The sequence below is a fragment of the Ictidomys tridecemlineatus genome, chromosome 5 (genome assembly GCF_052094955.1).
Source record: "Ictidomys tridecemlineatus isolate mIctTri1 chromosome 5, mIctTri1.hap1, whole genome shotgun sequence".
NCBI lineage: Eukaryota > Metazoa > Chordata > Mammalia > Rodentia > Sciuridae > Ictidomys > Ictidomys tridecemlineatus.
Window position 1 is genome coordinate 99,552,467 of NC_135481.1, and position 27,802 is coordinate 99,580,268.

General features: G+C 45.9%; 3 protein-coding genes across 16 annotated transcripts in view; 1 reads left to right on the top strand and 2 right to left on the bottom strand.

The window, feature by feature from the left end:
* Pomt2 (protein O-mannosyltransferase 2) overlaps window positions 1-1,285 on the bottom strand; it is a 39,184-nt gene extending 37,899 nt beyond the window's left edge. For both annotated transcript variants that reach the window (XM_005321269.5, XM_040274780.2), the window contains exon 1: window positions 828-1,285. In XM_005321269.5, coding sequence (XP_005321326.2) covers window positions 828-1,285 — 458 coding nt within the window. The remainder of the gene's footprint in view (window positions 1-827) is intronic.
* A 130-nt stretch (window positions 1,286-1,415) lies between these two features.
* Gstz1 (glutathione S-transferase zeta 1) lies at window positions 1,416-27,793 on the top strand. 10 transcript variants are annotated; one of them, XM_078050604.1, is made up of 10 exons: window positions 2,987-4,934; window positions 5,206-5,257; window positions 7,193-7,260; window positions 7,808-7,888; window positions 8,228-8,353; window positions 9,577-9,655; window positions 10,127-10,179; window positions 10,582-10,655; window positions 10,796-10,845; window positions 27,474-27,793. In XM_078050604.1, exons 1-9 carry the CDS (start codon window positions 4,827-4,829, stop codon window positions 10,818-10,820), a joined length of 666 nt encoding a protein of 221 aa, XP_077906730.1. In that variant the 5' UTR covers window positions 2,987-4,826; the 3' UTR covers window positions 10,821-10,845; window positions 27,474-27,793. The 10 variants fall into 10 exon arrangements, with proteins under 10 accessions (XP_005321328.1, XP_013212286.1, XP_021579485.1 ...); XM_078050603.1 differs by lacking the exon at window positions 27,474-27,793 and adding an exon at window positions 11,516-13,048 and having other exon boundaries at window positions 2,992-4,934; XM_005321271.5 differs by lacking the exons at window positions 2,987-4,934; window positions 10,582-10,655; window positions 27,474-27,793 and adding exons at window positions 1,416-1,556; window positions 11,516-13,048.
* Window positions 18,580-27,802, bottom strand: part of Tmed8 (transmembrane p24 trafficking protein family member 8) — a 47,425-nt gene continuing 38,202 nt past the window's right edge. For all 4 annotated transcript variants that reach the window (XM_078050600.1, XM_078050597.1, XM_078050599.1 and 1 more), the window contains 3 exons: window positions 27,483-27,609; window positions 26,965-27,270; window positions 18,580-25,550 (listed from right to left, as the gene is read on the bottom strand). In XM_078050600.1, the coding sequence (XP_077906726.1) occupies window positions 25,333-25,550; window positions 26,965-27,270; window positions 27,483-27,609 (651 nt within the window). In that variant the 3' untranslated portion in view covers window positions 18,580-25,332. The remainder of the gene's footprint in view (window positions 25,551-26,964; window positions 27,271-27,482; window positions 27,610-27,802) is intronic.

Below are 27,802 nucleotides of genomic sequence, written 5' to 3' on the forward strand. Positions count from 1 at the left end.
GTCACCCTGTGGGACCTGGAGAGCAAAGGAAACTGACTCCATTATGCTGATACTCTTCCTGCTTTCTGTAATAGTCTTTTATCTCTAACGCAAGAGTGTCACACCTTCTGCCAGCAGTCACCAAACAAAAACGTGTAATGGCTAATTCATTAATGTCAAAGTAGGGCAACCCTGACATTTTTCTATATGGCTTTTTGGTCAGTAGGTTACATTTCTGACATTCTCTGCTAATTTTCTCTTTAGTAATACTGAGAAAACATGCTATCACTTGGCCAGACAAATCAACCCTTTTCAGATCATATAAAACTTCTCCTTCTAATTAACTACTTTGTAAGCATCTGTGTCATAAAAAATAAAACTTTCAAGAAAATAAATCTCTTCTCACAGGACAACCCAGACCTACCTCCTAGAATACTTGCCACCACCCCTCGACATTGATGTGCAGGATTTAAGTACCCAGTTAGGAATGTTCCTTTCTGCTGATGCCTGCACATCCTGCAGATGGGGAACTCAGGCCTTGGGAATTCTATACCAAGAATTTCCAATTCTTTGTAAAGATCAGAGCACCTTTACAGTTTGAGAATGAAGTGAAACATTCCAGCATTACCAATGAGGACTGCTTCTTCAGATCCCACTGTCCCCCATCGGAGCAAACCCATCCCACCCAGACTGTACCTCACTGCAAATCAACCCACTAGTTCTCCCTCCACAGTGGACCCACTGATCCTCTTGTGAATCCCGCCTCCTCCGTACCCCCGGGCCAATCAGAGGGCGGCGTCTCTCCTCCCGGTTGCCATAGTGCCCGCCGAGTCCCTCCCATCGCTCACCAGATGTGCGCCGGCTGGTCCAAGCGGTGGAAGCGGGTGGCAAAGGACAGCAGCGTCACCAGGGCCAGCAGGGCCCACCGGCCGACCGCCTTAAAGAGCCGCGAGGCCCTAGCAGGCCGTTTGGGGTTTCGTGCTGCAGCCTCAGCAGCCACGTCCCGACCTACGACCCTAGCAGCCTGGGACCCGCAGCGGCCCCTCCGGAATCGCAGCTCGGACCCTGCCAGGCCTCCGCCTATGGCCGGCGGCATCCTCCCCCTCCTCAGGAACACCCTTCGGCCCAGAGGCACGCTTTGTCTTGTCAGCCGGCCCGCTGAGGAGTCATTAGAGGGCGGCTCGGGGTGCCCTGGGAAATGTAGTTCCCGCCGCTGGTAGCGAAACGCAGGGCCCCGGCCTCTGGGTGGGGCGGGAAGCGTGGTGGCCGCCCGGGCCACTAGGAGGCCGCAAGAGGCGCAGAGCATAATGGGAGGACGCGAAGACGGGGACCTGTTCACGAAACTGCAACTCCCAGCAGCACTGGGAGGGAGAGCAAGGGCGGCGGAGGGACGGCGGGGCGGAGCCAGCCAAAGACGGCAGGGAAGTCCATTCCAGCCCGACCTCGCTTTACTCAGACGAGGGCCAAGGTCTAACTCGTAAGGGTCTCACAGGGCCTCAATCGTCGGCCAGTCCCGGGAGCGAACTTTCTCAGCTGGAAGAGGGAGTCTCCCGAAGTGCGAGATGCAAGCTGGGAAGGTCTGTGCCAAGCTCTGGGGGAGCGGGTCGTCTAATTAGTAAACGTGGATTAAGGCTGGGGGCGGGGCCAAGGTTGCGCCTCTTTGCCCCGCCCACGGCTTCCACAACGACTCCCGGCGAGCCTTTCGTCGCGCCGGACACTCTCTGCGCCTGCGCGCTGCCCGCTAGGCCATTGGGCCAGACAAGTTAGGGCTGGTGGAGGCGCTCCTGGAGGAGCCTGCGCGGCCGAGTCCACTCACACCGCTTTCTGTTCTTGTCCTCCTCGTCCCTAACTACGCGGACGTCTTCTAGGGCTTCCAAAGGACGACCCTCGTTTCCCCGTTCCACGCTTTCTGCGTGTTCCTCTCTCGGCTGGTCATCCTAACAATTGACTGATGGCCTTCAAGGAAAGTTTGCATTTTAAGAGCACCAAGGGAGAGGGGAGCGGTGGCACTTGAAGCCTTCATAGTTTGGGGAGCTTCCCAGGTTTAACCTGCATTTCCCCCGAGCCTTCATAGACCCCCCATATCACCTTCTGATAAAACGGGCTGAGAATATGTTTTATAAGCGACTCACGTGAGTCTTGAGGGCTCTGAAGTTTGAGAACTGCTGTTTACAGCTCCTTAGGGAAGGTGGCCCATCAGCTGGGACGTTACGTCACCTTGATAATGTATAGCCCTCCCGCTCCCAAATGGAATTTTAGGAGTCTTTAAAAACCATGTGTAAGAGATGGCTTTAAAACAGCTGAGGGTGTAACAGCACTCACCTAGCGTGTATGAGGCCTTGCGTAGGATCTCCAGTACCGCAACATAAATAAAAATTTGCCAGAGTGATTGGAAGGCATCTTTGAATTCCTGAATTCTTCCAGGAGTGCTGGTGAAATGGACACTCTACTTGAGCTTAACATTTAGCTGTACAAGTGCAAAAATGAACAAGGAATAATTTACAGTAGTACCCCTTTATCTGTTTTCTCTTCCCATGGTTTGTTATCTGGTCAGCTGTGGTCCAAAAATATTAAAGTGGAAAATTCCATAAATAAACAATTCGTAAGTTTAAATAGCAGTCCTTGCTGAATGTTGTGTGGAGATCTCACCATCCTGCCTGTAGTGTAGTGAGTCCTTGCTTTGTTCTGCATATCCAGGGCTTGTAGGCTACCTGTTGTTGGTCACTTTCTAGCTGTCTTGGTTACCAGGTAGGCTTCAGAGGTGCAGCCGTACCTTTGTTCAAATAATGCTTATTTTACTTAATAATGGCCCCCAAACTGAAGAGTAGCAATGTTGGAATTTTATCACAGTATGCTATTATAAGTATTCTATTTCATTATAATCAGTGTTAATCTCTTACTGTGCCTAATTTATAACTGACCCTTAAGTATGTATTTATGTATAAGAAAAAAAAACATAGTATATATAGGATTTGGTACCACATGTGGCTTTCAGCTACAGTAGAGGTCTTGGAACATATCCCTCAAACAATAAGGGGGTACTACTGTATATAGTTATCATTAGTAAGAGAAAGTGCAGAAGTTTCCTACTTATGGCTCATAGTGGAGGGCAGTGGAATTTACTGTGACTTTGGTCATCCTTAATACATGTCAAAGGTGTAACATTCAGTCATTAGGTGAGGCATTTCTTCAGTGATTCTAACCTCAAGTCTGATTCTCTAGTAGTTAATCCCTCACAGCAGTCCTGTTTGTTGTTCCTGGAGGCCCCTCCAGCCTAGCTAGATAAGGAAAGGAATACATCTCCAAATAAAATCTAATTGTGGCTGCCCGGCTTCTTTACAAAAGACACTTTTTGCCTATCACCTGCTCTCTATGCCAGGACCATCTTTGCCATACCCACTTAAAAGGTACTTAGAAGACAGGCTGGTACTCCTGGGTTTTGGAACCACTTTGGGAGAGCTTGGGTACCCACTTGTGTCCTTGCCCACCTAGAAGAGTGCATTGGTAGTGTAGGGATGAGGAAAGCAGGTTCAGATAAAAGTTTGGGGTACTGGGGTGGCAGAAGGGAGAGGAAACTTTGGTAAAATGTCTGTAATCTGAGAGGTAGTAGACGGGTGATCTGAAAAACTTTACCATTTTCTCTCAGCCATATGAATATGTCTATGGGAAGATTCATGAGTATTAATCACTGGTTACTCTTTCTTGGATCCCACTTTAAAATGCTGGTTATGCAAGCAGCACCAGGGAAATTAAATTTGAGTTTCTTAAACCTTAGAAGAAAGGCCACACACTTTGGTTTTCTTTAGGAGCCTGAAGTTAGCAAAAATGAGAAAAATAGGCCAGGCATGAGCCATGGCAGAACACAAGCCCACAGTTATACAAAATCATCTAACACAAATACTTATTTTATTTATAAAGTGCTAAAAGTTTCATTTACACACAAAGATGGATATCCACCCCCCACCCCAGGGGACTGGGGATTGAACCCAGGGCCTTGCACCTGCTAGGTAAGCACCTACCACTGACCCCAGCCCCACACATGGGCATTTTGTAGACATGATAGGATGTCAAAATACAATATGTAAAAAATGCTGGCAGCACAATACTCTGTAAATTGTCAGTTGTTCCCCTTCATAATCAGTCTGTGATCTCAGATCTGTGGCTTACTGCTGTACCTGACATTTTGAGGAAGTATTGTACTGCATATCTCTAGACTGGAAAAGATCAAAACCTAAATTTTGAAGTATGGTGTCCAAACCAAATACATATCTCTTTTACACCACTGTAAATTTGAGAAATCATTAAGTTGAACCACTGTTAAGTCAGGAACTATCTGTAGCTCAACAGAAAATCTGAGAGCCAGATGGGACCTCTGAGCTGTTAGTTGCCACCTCACCTTTAGGGTGAATGGGCACATCTGCCAGCTATTTTTATAAGGCCTTTTGGGAGTCAAAGACTGGAGGGTGGGGATTAAAGGATATAGAAACCAAAGCATCAAAAAATTAGAATTCCTGGTCTTTATGCCACTGCCGGCAGGGATCTCTGCCATCTTTTAGGGTGACTCTTTGTTTTACAGGCAAAGGAACTGAAGACTAGAGAAGGAAGGGATTTGTCCAGGGTCATGCAGGGCTGGGTCCTGCACTGGGTCTGGACCCCAGATATGCCAGCTCCCTGCCCTCTGTGCCACACAACTGCTGCCTCAAAGCCAGGCCACATTTTCTGCACAAAATACCAAACCTAGATCCACGAGGAACAAAACAAACTTCCCACAAGTTGGAAAGAGATGAACTTTGTGACCAGGGTCAAAGTTCCCTGAAGCCTGTTTAACCCAGCTTCCCCATTGGCTCATGGGACCAGCCCCTTCAGGGTTACTCCTCGTGCCCTGCAGCTCTGTGAGAGGGGACCTTCCTTGGAAAGTCAAGGATCACCACAGAACCATGACAGAGTCTGGCAAGGTAAGGCAGGCCCCTGAAGTCTGCTGTCCCCGTGGTGGCTACTCAGACCTCAGGGACTCATGCCAACACAGTTGGGAGCCAAGGGACCTTATACAACTCCCAGGGCCTCTGACCCAGTGAGCTCTAAATCGGCCCTAGGTTGCCCAAACACAGGCCTCAGGAAGGAGGCCTGGTGGTACCGGAAGAAGCAGTGGTGGCTCAAGAGACCCTCTCCTGGGGGTGGAAACCTGTTGAACCTGGGTTAATACACACCCTTGTCCTTTCTCTTCAGCCCATCCTCTATTCCTATTTCCGAAGCTCCTGCTCATGGAGAGTTCGAATTGGTAAGAGCTGAGTGCCTTGTTGGGGGTCAGGTGGGGGAGAAGCCTCAGGTACGAAGCTGACCTGGGACAGAAGAGGTACTCTGTCAGACAGGACTTCACCCCTAGCAACCAGTATCCCTAGGCTCCTGGATGCCCTATCCCTGAATGACACCTCCACCCAGGAAGTCCAACAAGAACACACTGTGCGTGGGAGGAAGGGGGTTGTTTTTCTTCTTGGCACCGCTGCTTGCCCCACACTGTCCTCTAAAGCCCCTTAGCAACCATGCTTAAAACAGGTTGATAAAATCCAGAGGTCCCTGGTAACCAGCAGAGGAACAGCTGGCCTCCCTGGTTCTTATTTGACATGGCAAATTAAATGTAGCTATCAGTGGCTTGGAGGGAGCAGAACTAGGGCCCTCTGGCTTAGTCCTGCACTGGCTCCTCCCTCCTCCAGCTTAACACAGCCTCTGACCAAAGTCATTCTTACAGCAGCTCTATTCATGAAGGCCTCTGCACTAAGTGCTTTTGTGTGCACAATTTCCTTTCATTCTGAAAGCCCGTAGGAGGGAGAAATTTATTGTCCCTGTTGTACAGATAAAGAAACTGAGGCCCAGGAAGATAAATAACTTGCATCATGCAGCAACTAAGAAACCGAGCTGGCATTTGAACCACACAGTCTGGCTCCACAGTCCATCTGGTGGTGTTCATGCTGGGGATGCATGCTAAGCCCGTGAGCTACACCCCAGCCAAAAGCCCTGCTTTTAACTACTACAGTATGCTGCTTGTCAGATGGGGAAACAGCAGCGAGTGGCCCATTAAATTACTTGCCCAGGGCCATACGACCACCTAATGAAGGTGATAAAATTTAAACCCAAGCAGCCTGGCCCCAGAGCCTGGCTATAACTACAAAGCATTGTGTGACATAGCCTCTGCCCCCATTCCAGCTTGATTGGTGTCTGTGGAGTCAGTAAGCAGGAGGGCCAGGGGCCAGGAGAAACTTTTCCTGCAAGAAGATGTCCCCTTCTCTGGGCCCTCAAGCCTGTGGCCTAGCTAAGCCAGAAGCAGAGCAGGAGGAGCGTTGTCTCTTTAGGGCCTTTATGCTTGGCTTCTCCACTTGACCTCAGCCACTTTCACTCTCCAGAGTGGAGCTGACCAGCACCAAAAAGGAACCTGGCCTATCATAAGCTGTCCTCACACGTCACATCTTCCTCTCCTTGCTCCTTGGCACTTGCCAGAGACCAGCCATGACCATATTTTAATAGCCAAGCACACATGCACATACACGCCTGCACTCTTCTCCACTAGGGCTGGCCCAGGTATTTTTACCACCACCTTGCCAGATGGAAGGAAACCTGGCCCCTGGAGTCACTGCAAATGTTCCAAGACCACCAGAGAGCCTAGTGCCATCCTGGAATCTATAGTAAATGAGAACAGAGAGAATGGATTGGAAAGAGATTCTTCTCTAAATAGAAAACAAGTGTCAGTGGCCTGTGTGTGCTCTGTGTGGTCCTCTGAGCAACTTTCCTTTGCCCCTAGATGCCCTCTTGAGGGAAAATTGCATGTCTCCAACAAATCTGCCCCACTGCCACTGTTTAAAGCCTCAGAAGGGGACAGAGAAACAAGTCACATCCCTGCTGTCCCCAGAAACCACAAGGTGCCATGGTACACACCTTCATAGCACTATCCATGGGGCATGAAGGCCTTGTTGCAAGGTCCAGAGGGTGAGGGCTCTAAGAGTTCAGGGGTGAGAAAGGTGGAGCCTCACACACCCAGGAAGAGTAGTGGTGGTAACAGGGAAAGCTAGACAGAAGGGGATAGTGCCAGGCTGTGTCTCTGCCATCCAGCAGTGTGGAGAAACCTCCCTGTTGGCAGCCTCATGTTACCCTTGGAGGGCTCTTTCTTTGATAATGTAGCAAGAAACTATCCCCTGACTCTCCTATCTGTGGTCTCTCCTAGCTTTGGCTTTGAAAGGCATTGACTATGAGATAATGCCCATCCATCTCACAAAGGATGGGGGGCAACAGGTAAGGAGGCTGCCCCTAGACCACAATGTGGGAATTAAACTGTAAAGAGACTAGATAGGGGGTCTGCCCCAATAAGTACACCTATGTCACATGGTCCCTATGGCTGGAAGGTGTTGTTGGCTGTCCCTTATGGGGCAAGATGGCAAACTTTGCAGCAAAAGGAACCCATAAGACAGGTCCAAGCTGCAGGCTCAATACTACAACCTTCATTCTCCAATGCCTGACTGTGGGGGGCAAGTGGGTCCTTGCCCCATACTGGGTCCCCTGGATGGATGGATAGGGTAGGAGCTGCCTTGGAAGTCACAGTGTGAGATGCAGGGAAAGTCACATAGTCAGGCCATTGGGGAAAAGCCTAAAGCTCAGGAGCTGTTGGGGTTTCAGATAATGCACAGATCCCTCAGGGTTTAGCCTGGGCTTGCAAGCTAGGGTCTCCCCAGAGAAGTGGGGGTATGGATAGATGGCAGGCGTGGGGTTTACCCACTTGCTTTGTCTTGCTCTAGCCAACTCAAGTCAGGCCATCTATCCAACTGGGTCCTTGTTTCCACAGTTTTCTGAGGAATTCCAGGCACTGAATCCCATGAAGCAGGTGCCAGCCCTGAAGATTGATGGAGTCACCATTGGCCAGTCAGTGAGTACAGGGCTTGGGGGGGGGGGTGCATCACAAGAGCAGTATCCTGAATGAGAGGACATGAAGTCTCTTTCTCACTTCTGGGTGTCCAAGGAGCCTAGCATGGACATACAGGAGCCTAGCCTGACAAACGTTTGTCAAAGGGAGAGAGGTTGGGGAGGTGAGGAGAGAGCTGAGCATATGAGAAACCAAGTCGGTCCAAAAAGCCTTCCAGGGCTCTAGCTGAGGAGGTAAAGGAAGTGGTGGTGGCATTGGAGAAGGAGGAGGAGTTTGTGGGCCCTCTACCCTCTGGTCCAGACGTCCCAGGCTCTCTCCCTGACTCTTTTCCTCTCTGGACAGCTGGCCATCATTGAGTACCTAGAGGAAACTCGGCCCACTCCACCACTCCTGCCTCAGGACCCAAAGAAGAGGGCCAGCGTGCGCATGATTTCTGACCTCATCGCTGCGGGCATCCAGCCCCTGCAGGTGAGGCCCTTGCACACCTCTCATGCTCGTCCTCTCACACACTGACTGGTGAGCCCTCGGTGGGGTGTCTAGCTTGGAAGTGGGTAGCAGGAAAACAGAGAAGGAGTCTCAGGGACTTTGACCTAGATCACAAGGCTGAAGCGGGCAGGAATCCCAGAAATCCTCCACCGAACTGTGTTCCAAGAAGCCCTCGGTTTCCAAGGATTCATCTAGAGGGGCTCAACGTGGGGAAGGGGCTGGGTGGTGGGCTCAGGCCCAGGTCTCTGGCTTTAACCTGAGCAGCCTCCTCTCAGCTGTGCTATGTCATATACAGACACACCTCATTTTACTGCTCTTGGTTTCCTTGAGTTCTGCAGATTCGTTTTTTTTTTTTCTACAAGTTGAAGGTTTGAGGCAACATTCTTTGATCAATGCCATTTTTCTAACAGCTCATTCAATGTTAGCATTTGTAGCAATAAAGTATTTTTCAATTTAAGATGTGTACATTCTTTAGACATACTGCTGCTGCATACTTAATAGACTACAGTATCATGTAAACAAAACTTTTGTAAGCACTGGGAAACCAAAAAATCAATGTGACTTGCTTTATTGCCACATTTATTTTATTGCAGTTCCATCCCTATTACCACAAAATAAATAAGTAAATAAAACTGTTCATCTGTGCTAACTCCTGACTTTGTGAGGAAATAGCCCCAGAAAGTTGGAGTGACAGCCAAGTGACACAGCGAATAATAGCAGAACAGGGACCAAGGCCAGGACCTCAGTGCACCTGTGCCCCACTCCCATGTCATCTTGCTGTTTTAAGGAAGGGGATCACAGCAGACAGAATTCTGTTCTACAGATGAGGATACTGAAGTCCAGAAGTAAAGTGGCTCCAGGGGTACAGAGTTAAAAATCTCTGGAAGCCAGTTCTGTGCCCCTCCCTGACCCAGCCCCTCTCCCTCCTTACATGGCCCATGTGAGAGAGAAGCACTGGGTGTAAGATAAATAGGCCTCAGGTTATGGCTACACCTGCCACTACCAAGGCAGTGTCCTTTGTCCCTACTCTTGCTCATCTCTGCCAGAATCACATGGCTTCCAGACTATGAGCAGCCTGAGGAGGTGTGCTGGGATGGCTCCCTCCAGGAGCAAATAGGAACTGAGCTTCTCTGAGCAGGGTGTGGCTGAGGGGAAGACCCAAGCCAGCTCCCAAAGCAGACACAGATTTTTCTTGGGCTACAAAGAACCTGTCTGTCCTGAAGGAAGTGGGACAGGAGAACCAGCTGCCCTGGGCCCAGAAGGCCATCATTTCTGGCTTTGATGGTGAGTTCTCACTCCTGTGAGCTGCCCCAAAGTGACCACTTAGAGAAGTAACCCTGGAGCACAGGGCCCTGGGTACCTGAACCAGGCCAGGCTGCTTCTGTCTCGACAGTGGTGTGGGAGGAGGCAAGCCCAGGGAGGCAGACCCAACTTCTGTTTTACTGCTTTTCCTTCCCCATTCAAGAAACCAAGACCACAGAGCACCAGCAAGTTAATGTGGGAGCAGCTGCCTTGGCCAGCTGCAGGTCTTGCCCATCTGGTCAGTGAGATGGCAGCTGGACTTGAGGGGCCCAGGGAAATATCAGCCTGTCCCTAGAAACTCTCCAGCCCTGACTGCCTCATTCCCTCCAACACCCATGCCACAACCTGTCACTCAGACAGCCACCCATTTTTATAACTTTGGAGATAAGGCCCAAAAGGCTGATGTCCCATCTCTGTGCCCAGAGTAAAATTGCTCTTGTGGCCTCCCCACAGCTCTGGAGCGGATCCTGCAGAGCACAGCAGGGAAGTACTGTGTGGGAGACCAGGTGAGTGTCCTCAGACCTGCCCTCAGCAGCCTCCCTCTCATGCTGACCCCAGGTTTTCACTCTCCCATGTGGACTCATCCATCTCCTCCTGCTCTGGGCAGGGAGCTTCCTGCGGGGAGCTCTACCCACCCACTAAGAGGACTGAGGGGTCCAAGCCAGAAGACCACACCTCAGAGAGGAGAGAAGGGCCAGGCCACAGATGAGGGACTAGGCTATTTGATGGATTCCTTCTCTCCTAATTCTGAGATTCTAGGATTCAGGTACCTGACTCCCACAGGCTCAGGCCCTGGACCTGTGCTAGTTCTGGTTCCTAAGAGTCCCCTCACTAAGCGCCTGGTGGGGGTGGTTTAACAAGCACAGTAACAGCCATCAAACCCTCAAGCTTTCTTTGGTTACCCACAGAGTCACTGCAGTATAGCCGAGAATAAGTGCTGCCATTCTGGGGGACAGAGCCAGGCAGATCCAGGGGAGATAGGGTGAGTGGGGTGGTAGGGATGGCTGGGAAAACTGAAGCAGACGGGAACATCAAGGGCTGACCCCTCTAGTGCAGTAATAGAACACACCCAGCAAGTCTGAGGTTTTCATCCTGATGTGAACCTGCCTGACCTTCTTTCAGGTGTCTATGGCTGATCTGTGCTTAGCGCCTCAGGTGGCAAATGCTGAAAGGTAAGAGAGCTCCCCCACTCTTCCTTCTCCTGGTTCTGCCCAGTCGGGCCTTCTACTTTAGCTACTGAAGTAGCATCTAATGCAAACCCCTCTCCAACTGACCAGGCACCCACTGCCACACTGCACCAGTCCCCTCAGCCTTGGAGAGACAGGGTGGAAGAAATCAATGAAATGCCCTTACCATGCCCACTGCACTGTATTGACAGCTCATCCTTTTAGGAGGAGGTGGCTCACCTTACGGACACCCTGTTGTCTCTAGATATGTTGTCTGTGCCCAGCAAGAAAAGGTCAACCTCTGCTTTCCTTCAGTGGCGCTTCCATAGAGCATGAGTAGGTACCTCTCTGGAAGGCATCATGCTAGGCACTAAGGACATGAAATATGTGACTCATTCCCTGTTTGTGATATATAAATGCCTAGCACTGGACTTTATACATAATAGGTTCTCAATGATTTCTTAGATAGGAATACTAGGTAACAGAGATGCCAAATGATACGACACCAGACCTACCCATACCCAGAGAGCTACCCATGATGGGCTACCTCTTTGTCTTTCCCTGGCCAGCCCCATGGACTCCATCCAGCCCTACCTCTCTGCTTCCCTCACTTACCCATAGGGCAGACTCCCTATGTCCCTAGAAACCCTGACTTAAAGGTGTTTCTCTGCCACAGGTTCAAGGTGGATCTCACCCCTTATCCTACCATCAGCCGCATCAACAAGACACTGCTGGCCTTGGAGGCCTTCCGGGTGTCTCACCCCTGCCGGCAGCCAGATACACCTGCTGAGCTGAGGGCCTAGCTCCCAGACCTCGCCACATTGGCACACAGACAGGGAGGGCACACAGGAGTGGATACTGGGTGGGCTTAACAGGCCTAGAAATAAATCTTAACTGGGCAGACAAGAGCCTTTAGCCCTTGAACTTCAACGCTAGACCTGGTGCTGCCTCCCCCACAAACCTTGTTGTACTTCAGTCTTCTCATCTGTCAAGTGTCAGGAGGTGGGTGGGCAGAAATGTTATCTGCTGTTTATGTCACAGGGCAGTCACAAAGCCAAAGTAAGAATATGGATTAAAATGCCACAAGTTACCAAAGTACCCTCAGACAGCCTTACTGAACTGACTTAGAGAGTGCCCCAACTGGAATTTGGTCATTAACTGCAGCCCAGGCCTCCAGTTTATTAAGACTGAGCGGGGCGGGGTGGGGGGTTGGTTAATGGCAGAGAGCTTGCTAGCACACATGAGGCACTGGGTTCGATCCTCAGCACCACATAAAAAATGAAATAAAGATATTGTGTCCACCTACAACTAAAAAATAAATATTAAAAAAAAAAAGACTGAGCTGGATTCCAGAATTTGAACATTCCCCCAGCTGGAACACCCATGGGCTCAAGAGAGGAAGTTAGTCAGCCACTTGCCTACCCTGTGGCAGGCCTGACCCTGAAACCCAAAGGCAAGGAAGAGAAATAAGCCCAAACCGCTGCCAGAGAGAATCAGGATCCAGGGAGAGAACTGAGCAGGAAGGAAGGCACCTAGCTACCAACAGGAGTAGGAGCGGTACCATCACTGAATGTTCTGCTTCCGTACCCAGAAGCCAGCTGGTGCTCTCAACCCAGGCCCTCACCTTCAGGGGCAGAATTCTCTGGACCCAGTTCCAGGGTTAGGAATGTGGGTAAATCCAGCCATGAGTAGTCTTACAAACAGGAGATAGGCTACACAGGCAGTGTGAACTGTCACTATGGTCAACTTGAGCTTAGGAAACCAGCTACATGATATGGGCAGCCAGTCAGAGTGAATTCACATACTCCTTCCCGTGATCAGAGAGGCTCTGCCGGTCACTTTCATAGTAACCTAGATATTGCCCCTATCCTCGAAGTAGCAGAATGTGTCTTCAGACAGGCGTGTAGCCCCATGGATTGAGCTGTGCTCACCTGTTCCTTTGTGATATTACTCCTTTGCCCTGTTTGGGATAGAATGTTCCATGGAAACATCCTTTGTGTGTCCCCTTCTCTTGCCCTGCCTTTGGGTGTTGCCTTCCTAGATGTCACTCAACCTGCTGGCAGCAGACATCACAAAGCTAGACTCAACCCCCTGAAACCTAACCCCTGCCTCATTTGAATGGTTTCTCCTCAATAAAAGGGTTCAGCACGTGCTGGCACTCGCCCTCTTTCTATAGACTGAGGAGCCGACACAGGACCCCAAAGAAAAAGGTATGTCTGTCTCTTGTGTGGTTATTTCGTGCAGCCCAGTTTCCCTGGGGTGACCCTGAGTGTTTTTTGTCGTGAGGAATGCGACAAGGTGACAATTCATGATAGGCTGTGCTAGAGAGAGCGTGTCCCCATCCTTGGCAGTGCTCACAAAGAACCAGGACCAATTCTTGGTAGAGACATTGTAGGAAGATTAAGACTGGAGGCAAAACAAGATGACCTTTAATGACCCACACCTGAGATTCCATTTCTCCTGCATGGCTGAGTTTGAACAGGGAACTAAGGTCTACACGACTATTTCAAATGGAAGCCACCTTTCTCAACCATGTGTCCCTTTTCTGCAGCCCAATCCTAGGACACCTAGTTCTCCTTTCTCATCCTGAGTTCTTTTGTGGCCTTTCCTCTCAAAAAACCTTGGTTCCAAGCTCCAGAATAACCAAAGTGGGCCATTCTGTTTCCCAAGGCAGGTTTGTCCCTGCAAAGCCAGAGAGAAGTAGAGGAAGGTAGGCAAAACAGTGGTGCCTCAGGTCCTGCCTGCTGCCATCTGGACCCTTCTAGATTACTGCAGCCTTGCCTGACTGACAGGACCTGCCTGATTATTTGGTAAAGGACTAATTTCATCCCAGAAACCAGGGATTGTCACCTCCTGATATTAGGATGACTGAAATTGATGGTGATTAAAATTCCTGTGGATTTTGAAGGGAAATTGAGCTCATAGGAAAGGGGGAGACCCCCTACTTCAGGCATATTCCTACCACTCCCATGGCAGCATGGCTCCCTGGACCCAGAGAGACAGTGGGAGCACTGCATAGAGGAGCAGCAAGCCAGCCTCAGGTCAGCCTGGCCAGATGGGCTGCTGCCACCACTTTCCTAGGAGTAAGGCAGGTGGCCCAGCCCCTCACTAACAGGTGCCTTTGTGAGCCCAGCTCATCCAAAAAGATTTCCAGCCTGGCTCAGGCTAGCAGGTGCTCCCACTGCACTCCTCTTCCCAGCCTCATCTGTAGGCAACAGGAAAGTTCAAGAGACTTCTGGGAAGCAAGATAACTAGTTAGAATCCACAGGTAGGACAGAAACACAGCTTGAGACCACTCCCTGTTCCCTGTATGATTCTGGAGAAACTAGGTTGGAGGGGGCAACCTGCAATTGTCCCAGAAGGAAACAGTCTGGTTTCCTGCTCCATCTAGCAGTAGACTTCACCAACAGGGAGGAACCCTCCAAGGTGACTCTCAAAGCTGGGAGCCAGAATGTGTGCAGGTGTGATGTGGACCTATGACAGACATGTACCCTGCGGTTGCTGACTTTTTGTCCCTCCGCTGGTTGCTGACTTTTTGTCCCTCCGCTAACTCCTTAAAGTGTGACTGGCTCTAACTTTATTGCTCTACTGGGCGTTTTATTGTCTATCTTCTTGTGTGTCTGTTCCAAGATGACTTCCGGAAGCTGACTCAGGTCTCCTCCTAGATAGCATGAAAACATTAACCTGTTCATCCTGGGGCTCCTTCAGCCATCCCCAAACTGGTGACAAGACCTTTATGGATTTTAAGGAAATCTAAATTGGGTAAAAAGGATACAGTCTCCTTTATCAAACAGTATTTAAAAACCATCCCTCATCTAAAGCACAAAACTCATTTTACATATTCTTCTCATAGTCCAGGTCTTATTTCAACAGAAATTTTCTGATATACATTAAATATAATGTGAAAAATCAGTCCCAGGTTGGGGACTGGTAAAGAACAAATTTTATGGCTTTTTCTCCAGACTCAGCATGGAATCATCAGAGATCCTTGGAGTCTATGACATTTCAGTGAGACACTCTGTATTATTTTTTAGATATTTATTTTTTAGGTGTAGATGGACACAACACAGTGCCTTTATTTTTATGTGGTGCTGAGATCCTTGGAGTCACTGACATTTCAGTGAGACACCCTGTATTAATCAAGAGTTCTCCAGAGAAACAGAACCAGTAGGCTACATGGGGGAGGGTGGAGGTGTGTATGTTACATGGAATTTACTTATGTAGTTATAGAAGCCAAGAAGTCCCATTGTCTGCCACCTGCATGCTAGAGACCCAGGAAAATGGGTGACAATTATAATTGAGTCCAAAAGCCTGAGAATCAGGAGTCACTGGTGAAGGGTCAGAGAAAATGAGATGAACCATTCAAGCTGAAGAGTGAGGCAGGAAAAAGAGGGGGTGAATTCCTCCTTTCTCTACCTTTTTTTTTTCCAGGCCCCAGTGGACTGGATAATGCTCACCCATGTTGGGGAGGACAATCTACCTTATTGAATCCACCATTCAAACAAATTTCATCAGAGACATTCTCACAGGCACACCCAAGATGATGTTTAATCTGGGTATTCTGTAGCCTTGTCAAGTTGACATAAAATTAACTATCACATCCTCCTGTCTTATCTCTCGCCCTCCTAACCCAGACAAATCTGTCCTTCCCCACAAAAACAGAAATGTGTCTAAGCCAAAGAAACTCACACTCCTGGTTGCTTTGAGGTGACTCGAAATGCTGGGTTCTTGCAGGGATCAATTATATGCACTATCCAGAGAAAATGACTAAACCTTTCAGGTTCTCAGCTGCGCTGGTTTTAGGGGGACAGCAGTCCCTCTCCTTACTTCGTGATCTTTTTGCAAAGATTTTTGTGTTTTGAAGCTAGAACCTAAGACAGGGAAGTTCTGCTCAGTGGCCATAGCAACCCAAACTGGTCTCAAGGCCAGGGCTAGGAACCACTCTTATCTCCCTCTTCACCCAGGGCCAAGGAGAGAGCCTCAGCAGTGACTTTTCTGGATTTGGAGACTGGGGCTGTGAGGAAGTTAGAATTGCAGAGAAAACAGGACCAGGAAGGCCACCACTCAGGATCAACAAAGGGATAGAAAAGGTGTTGGGGGTAGGTTATGGATGAATAGAAGTACTGGTGTCACTGGATGGCCGCAGATCAGGAGAGAGGAGCCCTCTGTCTGGTCTCTGGGCCTGCAGTGTCGAGTCAGAGTGAAGCTATCTTGTGTTTTCAGCCCTGGGGCCTCTCCTGGAGCCCAGGTTATCATGTGGCTGTCTTGCTATTCAGGAATGTGGAGACCTGAGTTTTGCTTGTTTCATCCCTACCCTTCAGGAAACCGTCCTCCAGAGACCCAGGCATGGTTAATTGAGAGGAACCCTTTTATCTAGTCCCATAGGAACTTTGTTGAGAAATTCCCTGCAGAGTTCCTCAAGCTCTTCTGAGGTTGGGCTCCTGACCTACCTATTATCTCATTATCAAGCAGTATGACTAGGCTCACTCCATAAATGCACATTAAATTCAGAGATGTCCTTCCTGTACAATTGTGGCTGACTCTCCCTTCCCTGAATGTCTGTCTCCTCCCATGCTCTCCTAATTCCTCTTTTGGGGGCTTAGAATAAAATAAAGGAACAAATTTTTTCCTACATACATAGACCTTTCTCTAGTGGTCAGATCAAATGGCTTAGCAATAATTAAGCTTTCACAAACTTTTTTTTTTAAGTTGTAGATGGACACAATACCTTTTTATTTTATTTATTTATATGTGGTGCTGAGGATCGAACCCAGTGCCTCACATGCTAGGCAAGCGCTCTACCCCTGAGCTACAACCCTAGCTCCTCCACAAATGGTTTTAAAAACAACCTCCTCTGTGACTCCCTCAGGTCTTCAAATAAATTCTTACATTTGGGTGTCAACCAAAGACCTTCTTAGTCTGTTATGCCACTATAACAAAATAACCAAGATTGGATATTTTTTAAAGAACAGAGATTTATTTTCTCACAGTTCTGGAGGCTAGGAAGTCCAAGATCAGGACAGCTGGTTCAGTGTCTGGTGAGGGCTTGGTCTCTTTCCAGACTAGTGCCTTCAGTGTGATACTAAAAGAGGCAGAAGGGTAAAAGGGGCTTAAATAGTTCCTCCAGTTCCCTTTTTTAAGGTACTGATCACCTCCCAAAGGACTCACCTCTTAATCCTGTTGCTTTAGGGATTAAGTTTCAACCTGAATTTTGAAATAGTAAAGGCAATCACCTTTTCAGGGGACATTTTTCAATAGTAGCTTCTCTCAAAAGGCTGAGTGAGTGGTCAAAGTCCTTCTTCATTTCTATATCACTTGTCAGATCTGTGAGGGACATTCAGCAGACTCCTGATATGCAGTCTTCCTAGAGTGGGAATGGCCACAACAGATGAAGAGCAGATGTTGGAGTGGCCTGATCCTGTATCGGATGTGCAAGGTCTTCCAACTGGATGGAAGTAATAAGACACAGCAAATGCTTTGGAAGGAGTAAAGCAGGAAGGAGGTGCTGCCAGGAGACACCTGAGAACAAATCAAAAAGCACAGGAATTGTCTTCCACAGGCGTTTCACATATTCATTAAGGAAAGTGATAAACTTATTAGATAAGCAGGTAAATACACATGTTCATTGATAAATATTTGTTTTATTGGCTCCTCTTGATTGCATGGCCACAGGTGCCATTCTGCTATGGGAGAATACTCTGAACTTAGAGCGCTGTCGTGGTTAAGCCTGAACTATGTGGGTTAAAGAACATCAAGGCTGAGTATTAAGAGCTATAATTCGTGAGCTGCCTTATATAATGCTGGGCTTAAAGCCAAGGATTTAACCATTATGAAAGCTTTTAAAAGTTAAAAAATAATCTTAATTCTGTCATATATTAGAGTGACATAATAGACCCAGTGTCCCAACCATGACTTTGAAGATCCTTAGCTACATGTAAGCTGCCTAGGCATTTTATTGTTGGCTACGGTGTACTTTCGTAGGCAGATTATATTCATTTAACTCAGTTATTTCATATCTTTCCTTATACTTCAGCCTCTAGGATATGTTGCAAATGAAAGCAGAGAATGACCTGACAGGCTCATCTTAGAGTCACAGATAGCACTGAACAAAGTATTGAAATGGCATCCCGCCCTGCTCAGATGAGTCCTTGCTTTGTAATGAGGCGCCAGGAATGTAAAGAGGCAGTGTTTTAAAAGATGTCAAGATATGTTATGGCTTCATACTTGCAAAAAAAAACAGGATGAATTAAATATCCCCAGACTATGTTAATGAATAACCTGGTATTCAAAGTACTGGTGCCAAGTTTGAAGAGTATGTTTGTTCATGTGGAGATGAACATCACTAGGGACCAAATCCTGACTAAAATTCAACGTTCTATTCATCAAAACTATAAACCCAATTTTTTCTAAACCTAGCTTCCAGTTTTTTCTTTTCTTTTTTAGTTGTCAATGAATCTTTATTTTATTTATTGTTATGTGGTGCTGAGGATCGAACCTGGTGCCTCACACATGCTAGGCAAGCGCTCTGCCACTGAGCCACCACCCCAGCTCTCCCAGTTCTTAATATTCTGCCCTGAATTTAAATGCAGACAAAAGATCTATCATTAATCTTCATCCTCTTTCAAAATTTACATAATCTTGATAGGTTATAAAGGAATTCACAGAATAGCTTTCCTTGTGAGATGAAGAGGAAAGAGAAAAAGAGTTTGATGTAAATCAAGTAAAAACACAACTCAAATGTTCCAGGTGCACAGTGAAAAAGTTTATTTATGACAGATTTCAAAACTTGGAAGAGAAGACAAAGAAATGCACAATAGCATCACAAAACTGTTACATAATATAAAAACACTGAGAACTGAGCTATTTAAAGAACCATAGCTCAGGATCATCACTGTATCACAGCAACACACTCAATGCCACAGGGTGATAAAATATGGTATTGTAAAAGAAAAACCTCTCAGCAGGACACAAGACTCAAATACAATTTGGTACAGAGTTCTTAACGTGAAAATTATAGGAAATATTGACAGCATTTCTCATGAGGGTGACATGTAAAACAAGTTGATAAATGATTAATGATAAATGATAAACGATTAATGATAAATGATAAACGATACTTTTGTATAAAAAAGACAAAACTGTGATACAGATTTCCTTCCAGACCCCTTTTGTAAATTCAGCATCAGTGAATGATGTAGCACAGTACGGAAAGAACATCTTCGTGGTTGCCAATTGCTTAAATATTTATCAGGAAAACATGATCGCTTTTCAATCAACTGATAAATCTGAGTGATGGCACGAAAGCAGGACCTCCAGAAACGTGAGCTACATGCTGTGCAGCAGTGGTTTAGGAAATCTTCAAGCACCTCCCTGCACTCCCATCATCCATTCCCAGTCTGCTTTCTTCTAGTCCATCACTCTGACTACACGCATTTGTAAATGCTTTCATTTTTTTTACAAAGCATCCCAGCGTTTCCTCTGGGAATTTCAAAACACTTCCCATTGTTATTAAGGAAATATGGATACACCAGAGTCATGGGTCATGGGATTGCTTTCTCCAGACTTGACTTGTTCTTTAACATAACTAAATGGAAATAACTCAACTGGATTAAATAAAAGCTAATTCACTTATGGGACAATAATTTCAAAAAGGAACACAATAGTATTTTTAACAGAAAATTTCTTAGTAAAATGTACTATTCAGGACATGAGAGAAGGAATTAAGATAATGATTTCCAGATGATTCCTGGCCTGAACCTAAGAATCAACAATGACAGTCAATAACAAGGAGCATTACGGATGAGGCATTTCAACCCTGAGTGATGAGGAGAGTTCAGGAAGAGCCCCTTAAGTTGACAGTGAACTGTGGGCTCTTTGGCAATACTATGTACTATGATATTTCAACCCAAACTTCAGAATTCTTCATGAACCTGTATCAGAACTTTAGAAAATATGCTTTGTCCCTGAAAGTCATTTCACCTAATTTTTCATCCTCAAGCCAAAACTATCTTCTTAAAATGATACAAAAAACTGAAATTTCATCAAGTAGCCTATGTGTCTAGATTTCTAGGGCACCTTTTCATCATATCTTAGGATGAAAAAAAGCCATGACGGTATCTGTGGCACAAATGCCTTGGGCCTAGAAGAAATTCAAGGTACGTAAAACAGAAATCAGATAATGAGTTCAAACCAGTGGCCAGGACTACAGACAACGTCACAGCCAGTGTCTTGCCCTTGGACTTGGTTTGTGAGGAATGTCAATTTATAAATGAACCATACCATCTATACTACTGCAGTCTGCAGACTATTCATTGTATTTCCTTAGCTTGGAGATAAGGGATTCAAATAGGAGAGGTTCTATGTAACCTTCTTGGTTCAAGCAGGAACAATGAGACACTTCAGAGGGAGCAGTGATTCTGAAACCTGCTTTACAAAGTTTCTCTTTGGGTCACAAATTCTGCCCTAACCTCACCACCTAAATAATGGGATGTACTTGGGAATGCCCAGAAGTGCTAGATGGATTAGATAGAGCAAAAGACAGCCACTGACCTTCACCTGACACACACAGCCAAAGCAGTACTTGCCTGTCTCCTCCCATTCCCATAGAGGTCACCAGAGGCAGAGCACTGGATCAGTGGAAAGCAAACACCCAGGTGTGAGTGATTTTCTTTTATACCAGGGATCAAACCCAGGGTCACTTAACCACTGAGCCACATCCCCAGCACTTCTTTTTTATGTTTTAATTTGAGTCAGGGTCTCATTAAATTATTGAGGTTAGTTTCAAATTTGTAATCCTCCTGGGATTACAGACGTGTGCCACCGCACCTGGTATCTCATGACTGATTTTCAATACTCATTCCCTACTTTCTCCCAAAGAAGCACATTCAGTAGCTCCCTGAGCACAATCACAATGAATACAAGGACCTGCTCTCTGTCAAACAGTCTTCACAAGCCTTCCTCCTAAAACAGCAACGGAGTTACCTTCCTTCCTTCCACCAGGCAGGTTCACTTTCTATCTTCAACCACCTTGACTCTGCAGGGGTGGTAGGCTTCTTTATTGCGACAAATTTTGGTTTCTAGGCATTCTTCACTTTGGGCAATGTGGAAAGAAACTTAAAGAGGTTGCTGTGGATCTTTTAGCCCCAGGAAAAACTATTAAGTAGAAAGTTTAATGGGGGAAGAATGAGAGTAGCCTGCTGTACTCGGTACCCTGTGTCTGCCCATCCAACACAGGCTAACCATGTCCCTGTGGTCGGCCTGTGGGGGTCTATGTGTTACCCAAACCCCCTCCTGTAGTTCTAGGCTCATCTGTGATGTTGGTCAAATGACCATCCCCTTCTTGGCCATATTCAGACCACATCTGGAACTGACTCCTCTAAGCCTCTCTCTAATTCTACCATTTTTTCCATGGCACTAAATACTTTTAAATCCCAAAGAACAGAGAGATGAAATGAATCCTCACGTCAGGATTACACTTAGCAGAGGAGACCTACTAGTGGTCCTGTTGCAAAAGTCAGCAAATTGGGCTTGGGAATCCCCAAGAAAGCACAAGGAAACCAAGAAAGCTCCTGGCTTAGAGAATAATTCCAGTGAATGAAATGCAACTCAAACATTCAATGAAATGGGATAGGAGTAAAATCCCAGGATATATTCCATAGCTCTGCTCTCCCTCCTGTTTTATCCTGATAGCACTCCTTTTGATCAATTTAAAAGGCAGTTCTCAAGCCACACAAAACTGTTTACCTTGCACCCCTGCCACCCTCTGCTAGAACTAGTCTTTCATGTAAATACAGAGTCCCTCAGCTCCATACCTTACAACCACAGACTGAGGTTAAAGGCAACTTTTTGCAGAAAAGTGGTCTTTAAAAATAAAATATAAAAACACAGACTTTAGGGCTTGGGATTCACCTAATTCTCTCAAAGAGGGAGAGAATTAGGTGGGGCTTATCAAAATACAAAATTTGTATACTGTGAATTTCACAATATATAATCCCATTGATTAATAAAAGGCAGCAAGCTTATGAATTTAACTCTTCTATATCCCTACTAAAACGAAATAATACTTTTTTAAAAAGTTCATTTTGCTTTCCTAAATAGATTAAAATATTTTAAAAAGTATACAAATCAATTAATTAAAAATTAAGCATAGTCTAATTTCAAGTTGCTACCTACTTTAGTGATAAAGGAGGATTGAGTTTGAATTTCAGAGTCCTGAGGGTGTATCATAAAGCAATAGAGATTAGAATCAAGTCTTTCCAGAGCAGCCTCCCAGTTACCCTCACACTGAAATGCCAGTTAGAGGGAACGGTGGCAGAAATCATAGCCTGAGGGAAGGCAGAAAGACAGCATGAATTTTGAAAGATGAAAAAGAAAAAGAACCATTATTGTGAAGGCCACGTCTCAGGTAATCCATGTTGAATGAAACTGGTCTGCTAAAAACCAGGGGCACCCTGACACAGGAGAGCTGGTGCTCTCTATGCAGGGAACATTCTCTAACTGGATACTTGTCAAAAGCACAAAAAGTTAGAATCATCTTTATTTAAAATTAGCACTTTATGATTTTAAGATCTACATGGCATGTGTGTGTGTTTATATTTAATTTTGTTTACTGAACTTTTTCATAGTAAAATGTTGGAAAAATCAACTTTAAATAGAACTTCCTTTCCAAATGCCCCATCTATCAACAAAGTAGGAAAATGAAATGGACTGAAGAAATTTTAGAACTCAACTATTCTGTGTGGAGAATTCCAAGATCTGCCCTACAGACTTTCTTCCAAACTGTTTGTTAATATTTACTTGAGCTCCCGAGAATAGAGTGAGAGTGACAGCCAGGGATCTTCATTTCACTGTTTGATAAACATGGATAAGGACAGCCTGAGGAAGTGGCCACCTTTTAGAATTCGATGGGCTGTGGGTTCTCAAGTAATTTTACCTGTGCTTTAGTAAATAACTTTTGTCTCTAAAGTTCAATTATTCCAAAAATTTAATATGAGAATAGTAAATGCATTAGACTGTGAGATTATCTTCTTTTAGCTATTTGTACTAATGAAACCAAGAAACACTATGGAGGAAAAAACAGTAAGGAATGCCCAGGACTTTGAAATGACCAGACAATAGCAGGCACATAGAGGTGATGAAAACAAGTCCCTCATGGTTCCCTGATACAACAGAACCAGGATTCCAAAGAAAATAAGCAAAGAGACTCTCATGACAAAAATAAAAAAATAAATGGTGCATGTTATCCCTGGGAGCTTGCTACCTGTGACCTGATAGCTCTATATTGAGATAAAGTCATAGGTTCATAATAAACAGGAAAAAATAAGCAAGGCTTTCAACGACTGAAAAACAGCTCAGTAGAAAATTATTTTACAAAGACCATATTTGATTAGCTAAGGCATGATTCAACTTCATGATGAAAGAGTGGCCACAAAGCTATGTAACGAATGACCCATGACATATTTGCTCTCCACTGCCCAAACAGTCACTAAAATAATTTCTTACAAGATATATTAATGTTGGCCAGTGTGATCCTCTACAAAACACATTTGCAGTGGAGGTATGATGCCACTCAAGAGAACGGAATGCCATGGCAATCCACAACACCCTATCCTACTTTCGGCTTTGCTCCCAGGAGAACAGAGGCTTAGGACTCATGGTCCTTTGTTCCTGACATAGACACTATTACAGACCTACTGGGAGGAGTCTTGCTGTTCAAGTGACCACTCCTGTAGGAGGATAGGCTTGGGGTGAGGAACCCACACAACAAAGGAATGAGCCAAAGAAAACATCATGAAAAGGTGTCAGAGGAGGCAAAGGACTTTGAAATCCTGGAATCACAGTGATTGGCTAGTCACTGATTGGCTAGTCAATTCCTCTGCACTCAATTCCCAGAGAACAAGTAGGCTCCCTCGCCATTTAGAACTCCTCACAGGAGTGCTGGACTGCACCTACACGTGGGGCAGGCTGCAGTCATCCATCTCTGAAGGGGCAGATGCCTCCCAGAGCATCACAGGACTGACCTGTAGGAATGAACATAGTCACCTCCCAAATTCTCCTACAATTATTTTTAACTCTATAGAAGAGGTGGCCTCAGTGGCTCAGAGCAGATGGGAAAGCCTTCTGAGAAACAGAAGAAACTGTTTCAAAGGCAAAAATGAAATGTGCTTAAAAAATAAATAAATAAATAAATCTAATTATTCAAAATTCAACGGGAGTAACAGACTTCACACAGGAACAGAACAAAGAGGAACAGATGACTGCTGGAGTCCTGGCCTCACCCTGTTCTCCTTCTTCCCCAGAGGCCCTGGCACCCGGGGGCTGCTTGCTGCAGCACCATAGCACTCTGGCATTCGTAGGCCTCGGGGTGAACAGAGTGAGGAAGGCTGTCACCAGGTGCAAGCTTTGGTCAGGTAAAGAACATGTACAATCAGCAGCAGTCCCTTTCCTAAGGGACTTCGAACACCAAAAGCTTTTAGCCCTCAATACAAAAAACCCTAAATCCAGAAACTTTGAAAATCTGATTGGGTTTCACTGCATTTAATTCCAAACCAAACAAACAAACAAACAAAAAAATGTGGTGGAGGAATCTGGAGTGTTTTTTTTTTTTCTTTTTTAAACCTCTCTCTGATGATATCCCTCTTTCTTGGATTAAATTTTTAAAAAATTGAGTAACACTAGAATTTCAAGGGTGGATTCCAAGATCAATTCAGTATCTAATTTCCACCCTTTCTGCATCAACTGCCAGTGGCCTTGGTAAGGGAAAGTAGCTCTTGGAACAGAAAGTGATAGAGCCCATTTTTCCTCCCAGAAGATCTTAGGTTACACTGATCATCACTTTAGATTGCATGAAAGTTCTTGCTGCATGGCAAAAACACAGACTTAGGAAAGAGAAAAAAGGAGGGGTCTAGCCATCAGGAATAATAGTACCCCTCCAAGGCAGTGAGGTCTCGCAGCCTGTGCTAGAGAACAAGAATACCCAGCAGGCAGGAATATGGCAGTGGTGAGAGGATGGACAGAGCTTTTTCTGTCCAAGACACTGGGCTCCTTCATGGGCAATGTGCTTTTCCCTCTTCTGGCACCTTAAAAAGTAAAAAGGGTGGGTGCCACTGAACACATTGGGATATAGGCTCTCAAGAGGAGCAAGCAGCAACCTGACTGATAAACCTTGTACCAACACCAATCTATTTGTAAAAGACATCATCCTACTTCCTTTGAGACTTTTGTCTGATAGGTGCCTTCAAAGAGGGATTTGCTGGCATCTGAAGCAACAAGAGCATGAGTCAGGGACCACAGAACAGGGGACTACACCACCACCTGCAGAAGCCAAGAAGGGGAAAAAGCTACACGGGGTCAACAGTCAGGCATGCCAGGCAGGACGTGAGGCTCAGGAGCCTCCTGCGGAACTTTCAGCTCTTGTCTATCTAAAACAAGAGGCTCCGGCTGGCAGCCTGCGTCAGCCAGCAAATACAGCCTGCCCTCTGTCTCAGCAGTCCTTCAGCTAGTATAGTAGATATGGAAGTAGAGAGTCTTGTTGCGTAGCAGAGAGTAGGAGTTGTCAAACTTGAGCAGGTAGATACCCTCACCAGGGTAGTCATGGCTGCCAGCCTGCACATCTCGGTGGCTGTCCCGCCGGTACACAGGCATGACTTCCCCATAGCGACCCCGTAGGGAACTCCTGGAACCTCTCTCCACATCTCCCACTGGGACAGGTTCTGCAGAAGCAAACAGCAGTATTTGGATATGAGTTCAGAGATGAACACATCCTACTAGATGGTGAGATGATGAGCCAGGGAACCTCATGATTTCAGTGAGAAGGGGAGGTGCCTTTGGCTTCCTATTATAGGGAACTGAAAAATGTCTGGTGATTTTTTTTTTTTTTTGGTCAAAACAGTGACTACTGAGTGACACTGGCGTTTAGTGCTCCAGGTGCAGGAGTGCTAAAGTCAGGCTACCTCTATAACAAAGTAGTGATCCATCCCAAATGCCAATAATGTCTACACTGAGAAACAGTGAGTTAGCCTGATGAGCTCCAAACGTGTCTGGGTATTTCTGAGGAGTAGAATGACATATTTAGATGGGAATATCAAGAAATTCTTTCATTCAGTAGGTGAAAGGACTAGCCAACATGAGTAGGAAATGCAGATAAACATGTTGTACAGAGAGACTCCAAAACTTCCACTTGGTTTCCTAAAAAGCGGCAAATAAGACATAAGGTTCTTCTCTAAATACCTGTAGATTTCCTTGCAGACGCAAAGAAGCAAGCTAAGGAACTGATTTTAAGATTCTATAAAAAAAAACTACAAAAAACAGCTAAAGCTTAGAATCTACTCTTAGATTACCTCCCCCCTCAACATATCTCAGGGCCATCGTGAGTAAACACTACAAGTAACAGCTAGAATGGAGCAGACTACTTTTTTCTTTTTCTTCTTCTTGCACACAGAACTGAGGATTGAATCCAAGGGCACTCTACCAGTGAGCTACACACTAGCCCTTTTTACTTTTTTTATTTTGAGACATGGTCTCACTAAGTTGTCCAGGCTAACCTTGAACTCCTAGCTTTCTGAGTAGCTGGGATTACAGGTGTGCAGCACCACACCCAGCTCAGATACTACTTTTAAACTGCTCTAGCCATGAAGTGAGTAGTCAGACAGCTAAGACAGTTTGCATGGAAAAAAAAAAAGGGTACATTTAGCAAATTCACTCAGTTTGGCTCCATGTTAAAAATAAATAGCCCTAAAATAAGAGAGAAATGAAACATAACTTCAGGTTTCCACGTGATGTGAAAAACCCAGCTTCTACATACAGAAGCAGTGACTCCTCTCTCTCTGCTCCAACCCTATAGCCACCCCCAGAAAAAAGGTTGAGGAAACAATTAGGTACTGATTAAAAGGAAAGAAAATTTCAGCTAATGCATCAATACCAACCCTACTGGAATGTTCTCTGAGGGTCTGACTTTGGCCCGCACCTTTTAACTTTAGCTTGTGATGCTGGATTCTGTGCCCACAGTGCTGCTGGATCCCTTCACACCTGCATTCTAAGGAGGACTGCTACAACCCAAGAAGTAGTCACTAGAAGTCAGGCTAAGGTAGAAATGAAAACTGCAAATTATGTTAAAATTAAATTTACCTTCAATTTCCTCCTCCTCTTCTTCTTCTTCATCCTCTTCCTCACTGGAATCACTGACCTGCACAGTTATATCAGTGCTGGTTACAGGGGTCCAGTCAAAATAAACTCCAAAGCCAATGTCATAGTCATCAGTTGCAAACTCCCAGCAGACACGCTTCCCCTCTGGATGAGTGGGTACCCGGATGGTCACCACCTCACCCCGTTTCACCACCAGACGGCTGTTCTTCTCTTTGCCCAGCTTGCTTTTGAATTCCTTCACCTTGGCAAAGGTCCAGATGCATGGAGGAGCCATCAGAGGTGGGGAAACTGAAAGGACAGGAAGTGTGCTATTGGAAAACTGTGGAGAAATGCTCCCACACCCAGAATTTTGCTTAGGGAGGTTGCCACAAAGACATTCTTGCTATTGGCTTCTCTCACTTCTTTTCATAAGTCATTTTCTTCCCTTCCATCTGCCTACCTTTCTTTATATGTCTATTAGAAATTTAAAAAAACATTTTCTGTATTTCTAGAGGTCTTACCTCTCCTGTGGTCCCCCAGAAGATCTGCAGATTCCAAATCAGCTGAAAGAACATCAATAGCTCCTGTATGCTCAGACTGGATCATAACAATGTCTCCAGACCTTTGTGGAACTCGGTACTTGGCCATCTGCACATCAGAACTCTGGTTAAAGGACACGCTGACGTGGCAGATTCCAATTAACCTCTTTCTAAATGAAAGTGAGCCCCCCCTCCCCTATTTCTCCCAGTACCCCAATTTGAAGCTTAACATGCTATTCAATATTCCCTTTTTTTTCCAAGTACAAGTTGCTAATAAATTCTTCTTTTTCTAATTTTTTTTA

Coding starts and splice junctions, on each gene's coding strand:
- Gstz1 (XM_078050601.1), top strand. CDS start 4,827: ATGGGACCAGCCCCTTCAGGGTTACTCCTCGTGCCCTGCAGCTCTGTG. Junction 4,935..5,205: donor CCATGACAGAGTCTGGCAAG/GTAAGGCAGGCC, acceptor CTTTCTCTTCAG/CCCATCCTCTATTCCTATTT. Junction 7,261..7,807: donor CAAAGGATGGGGGGCAACAG/GTAAGGAGGCTG, acceptor TTGTTTCCACAG/TTTTCTGAGGAATTCCAGGC.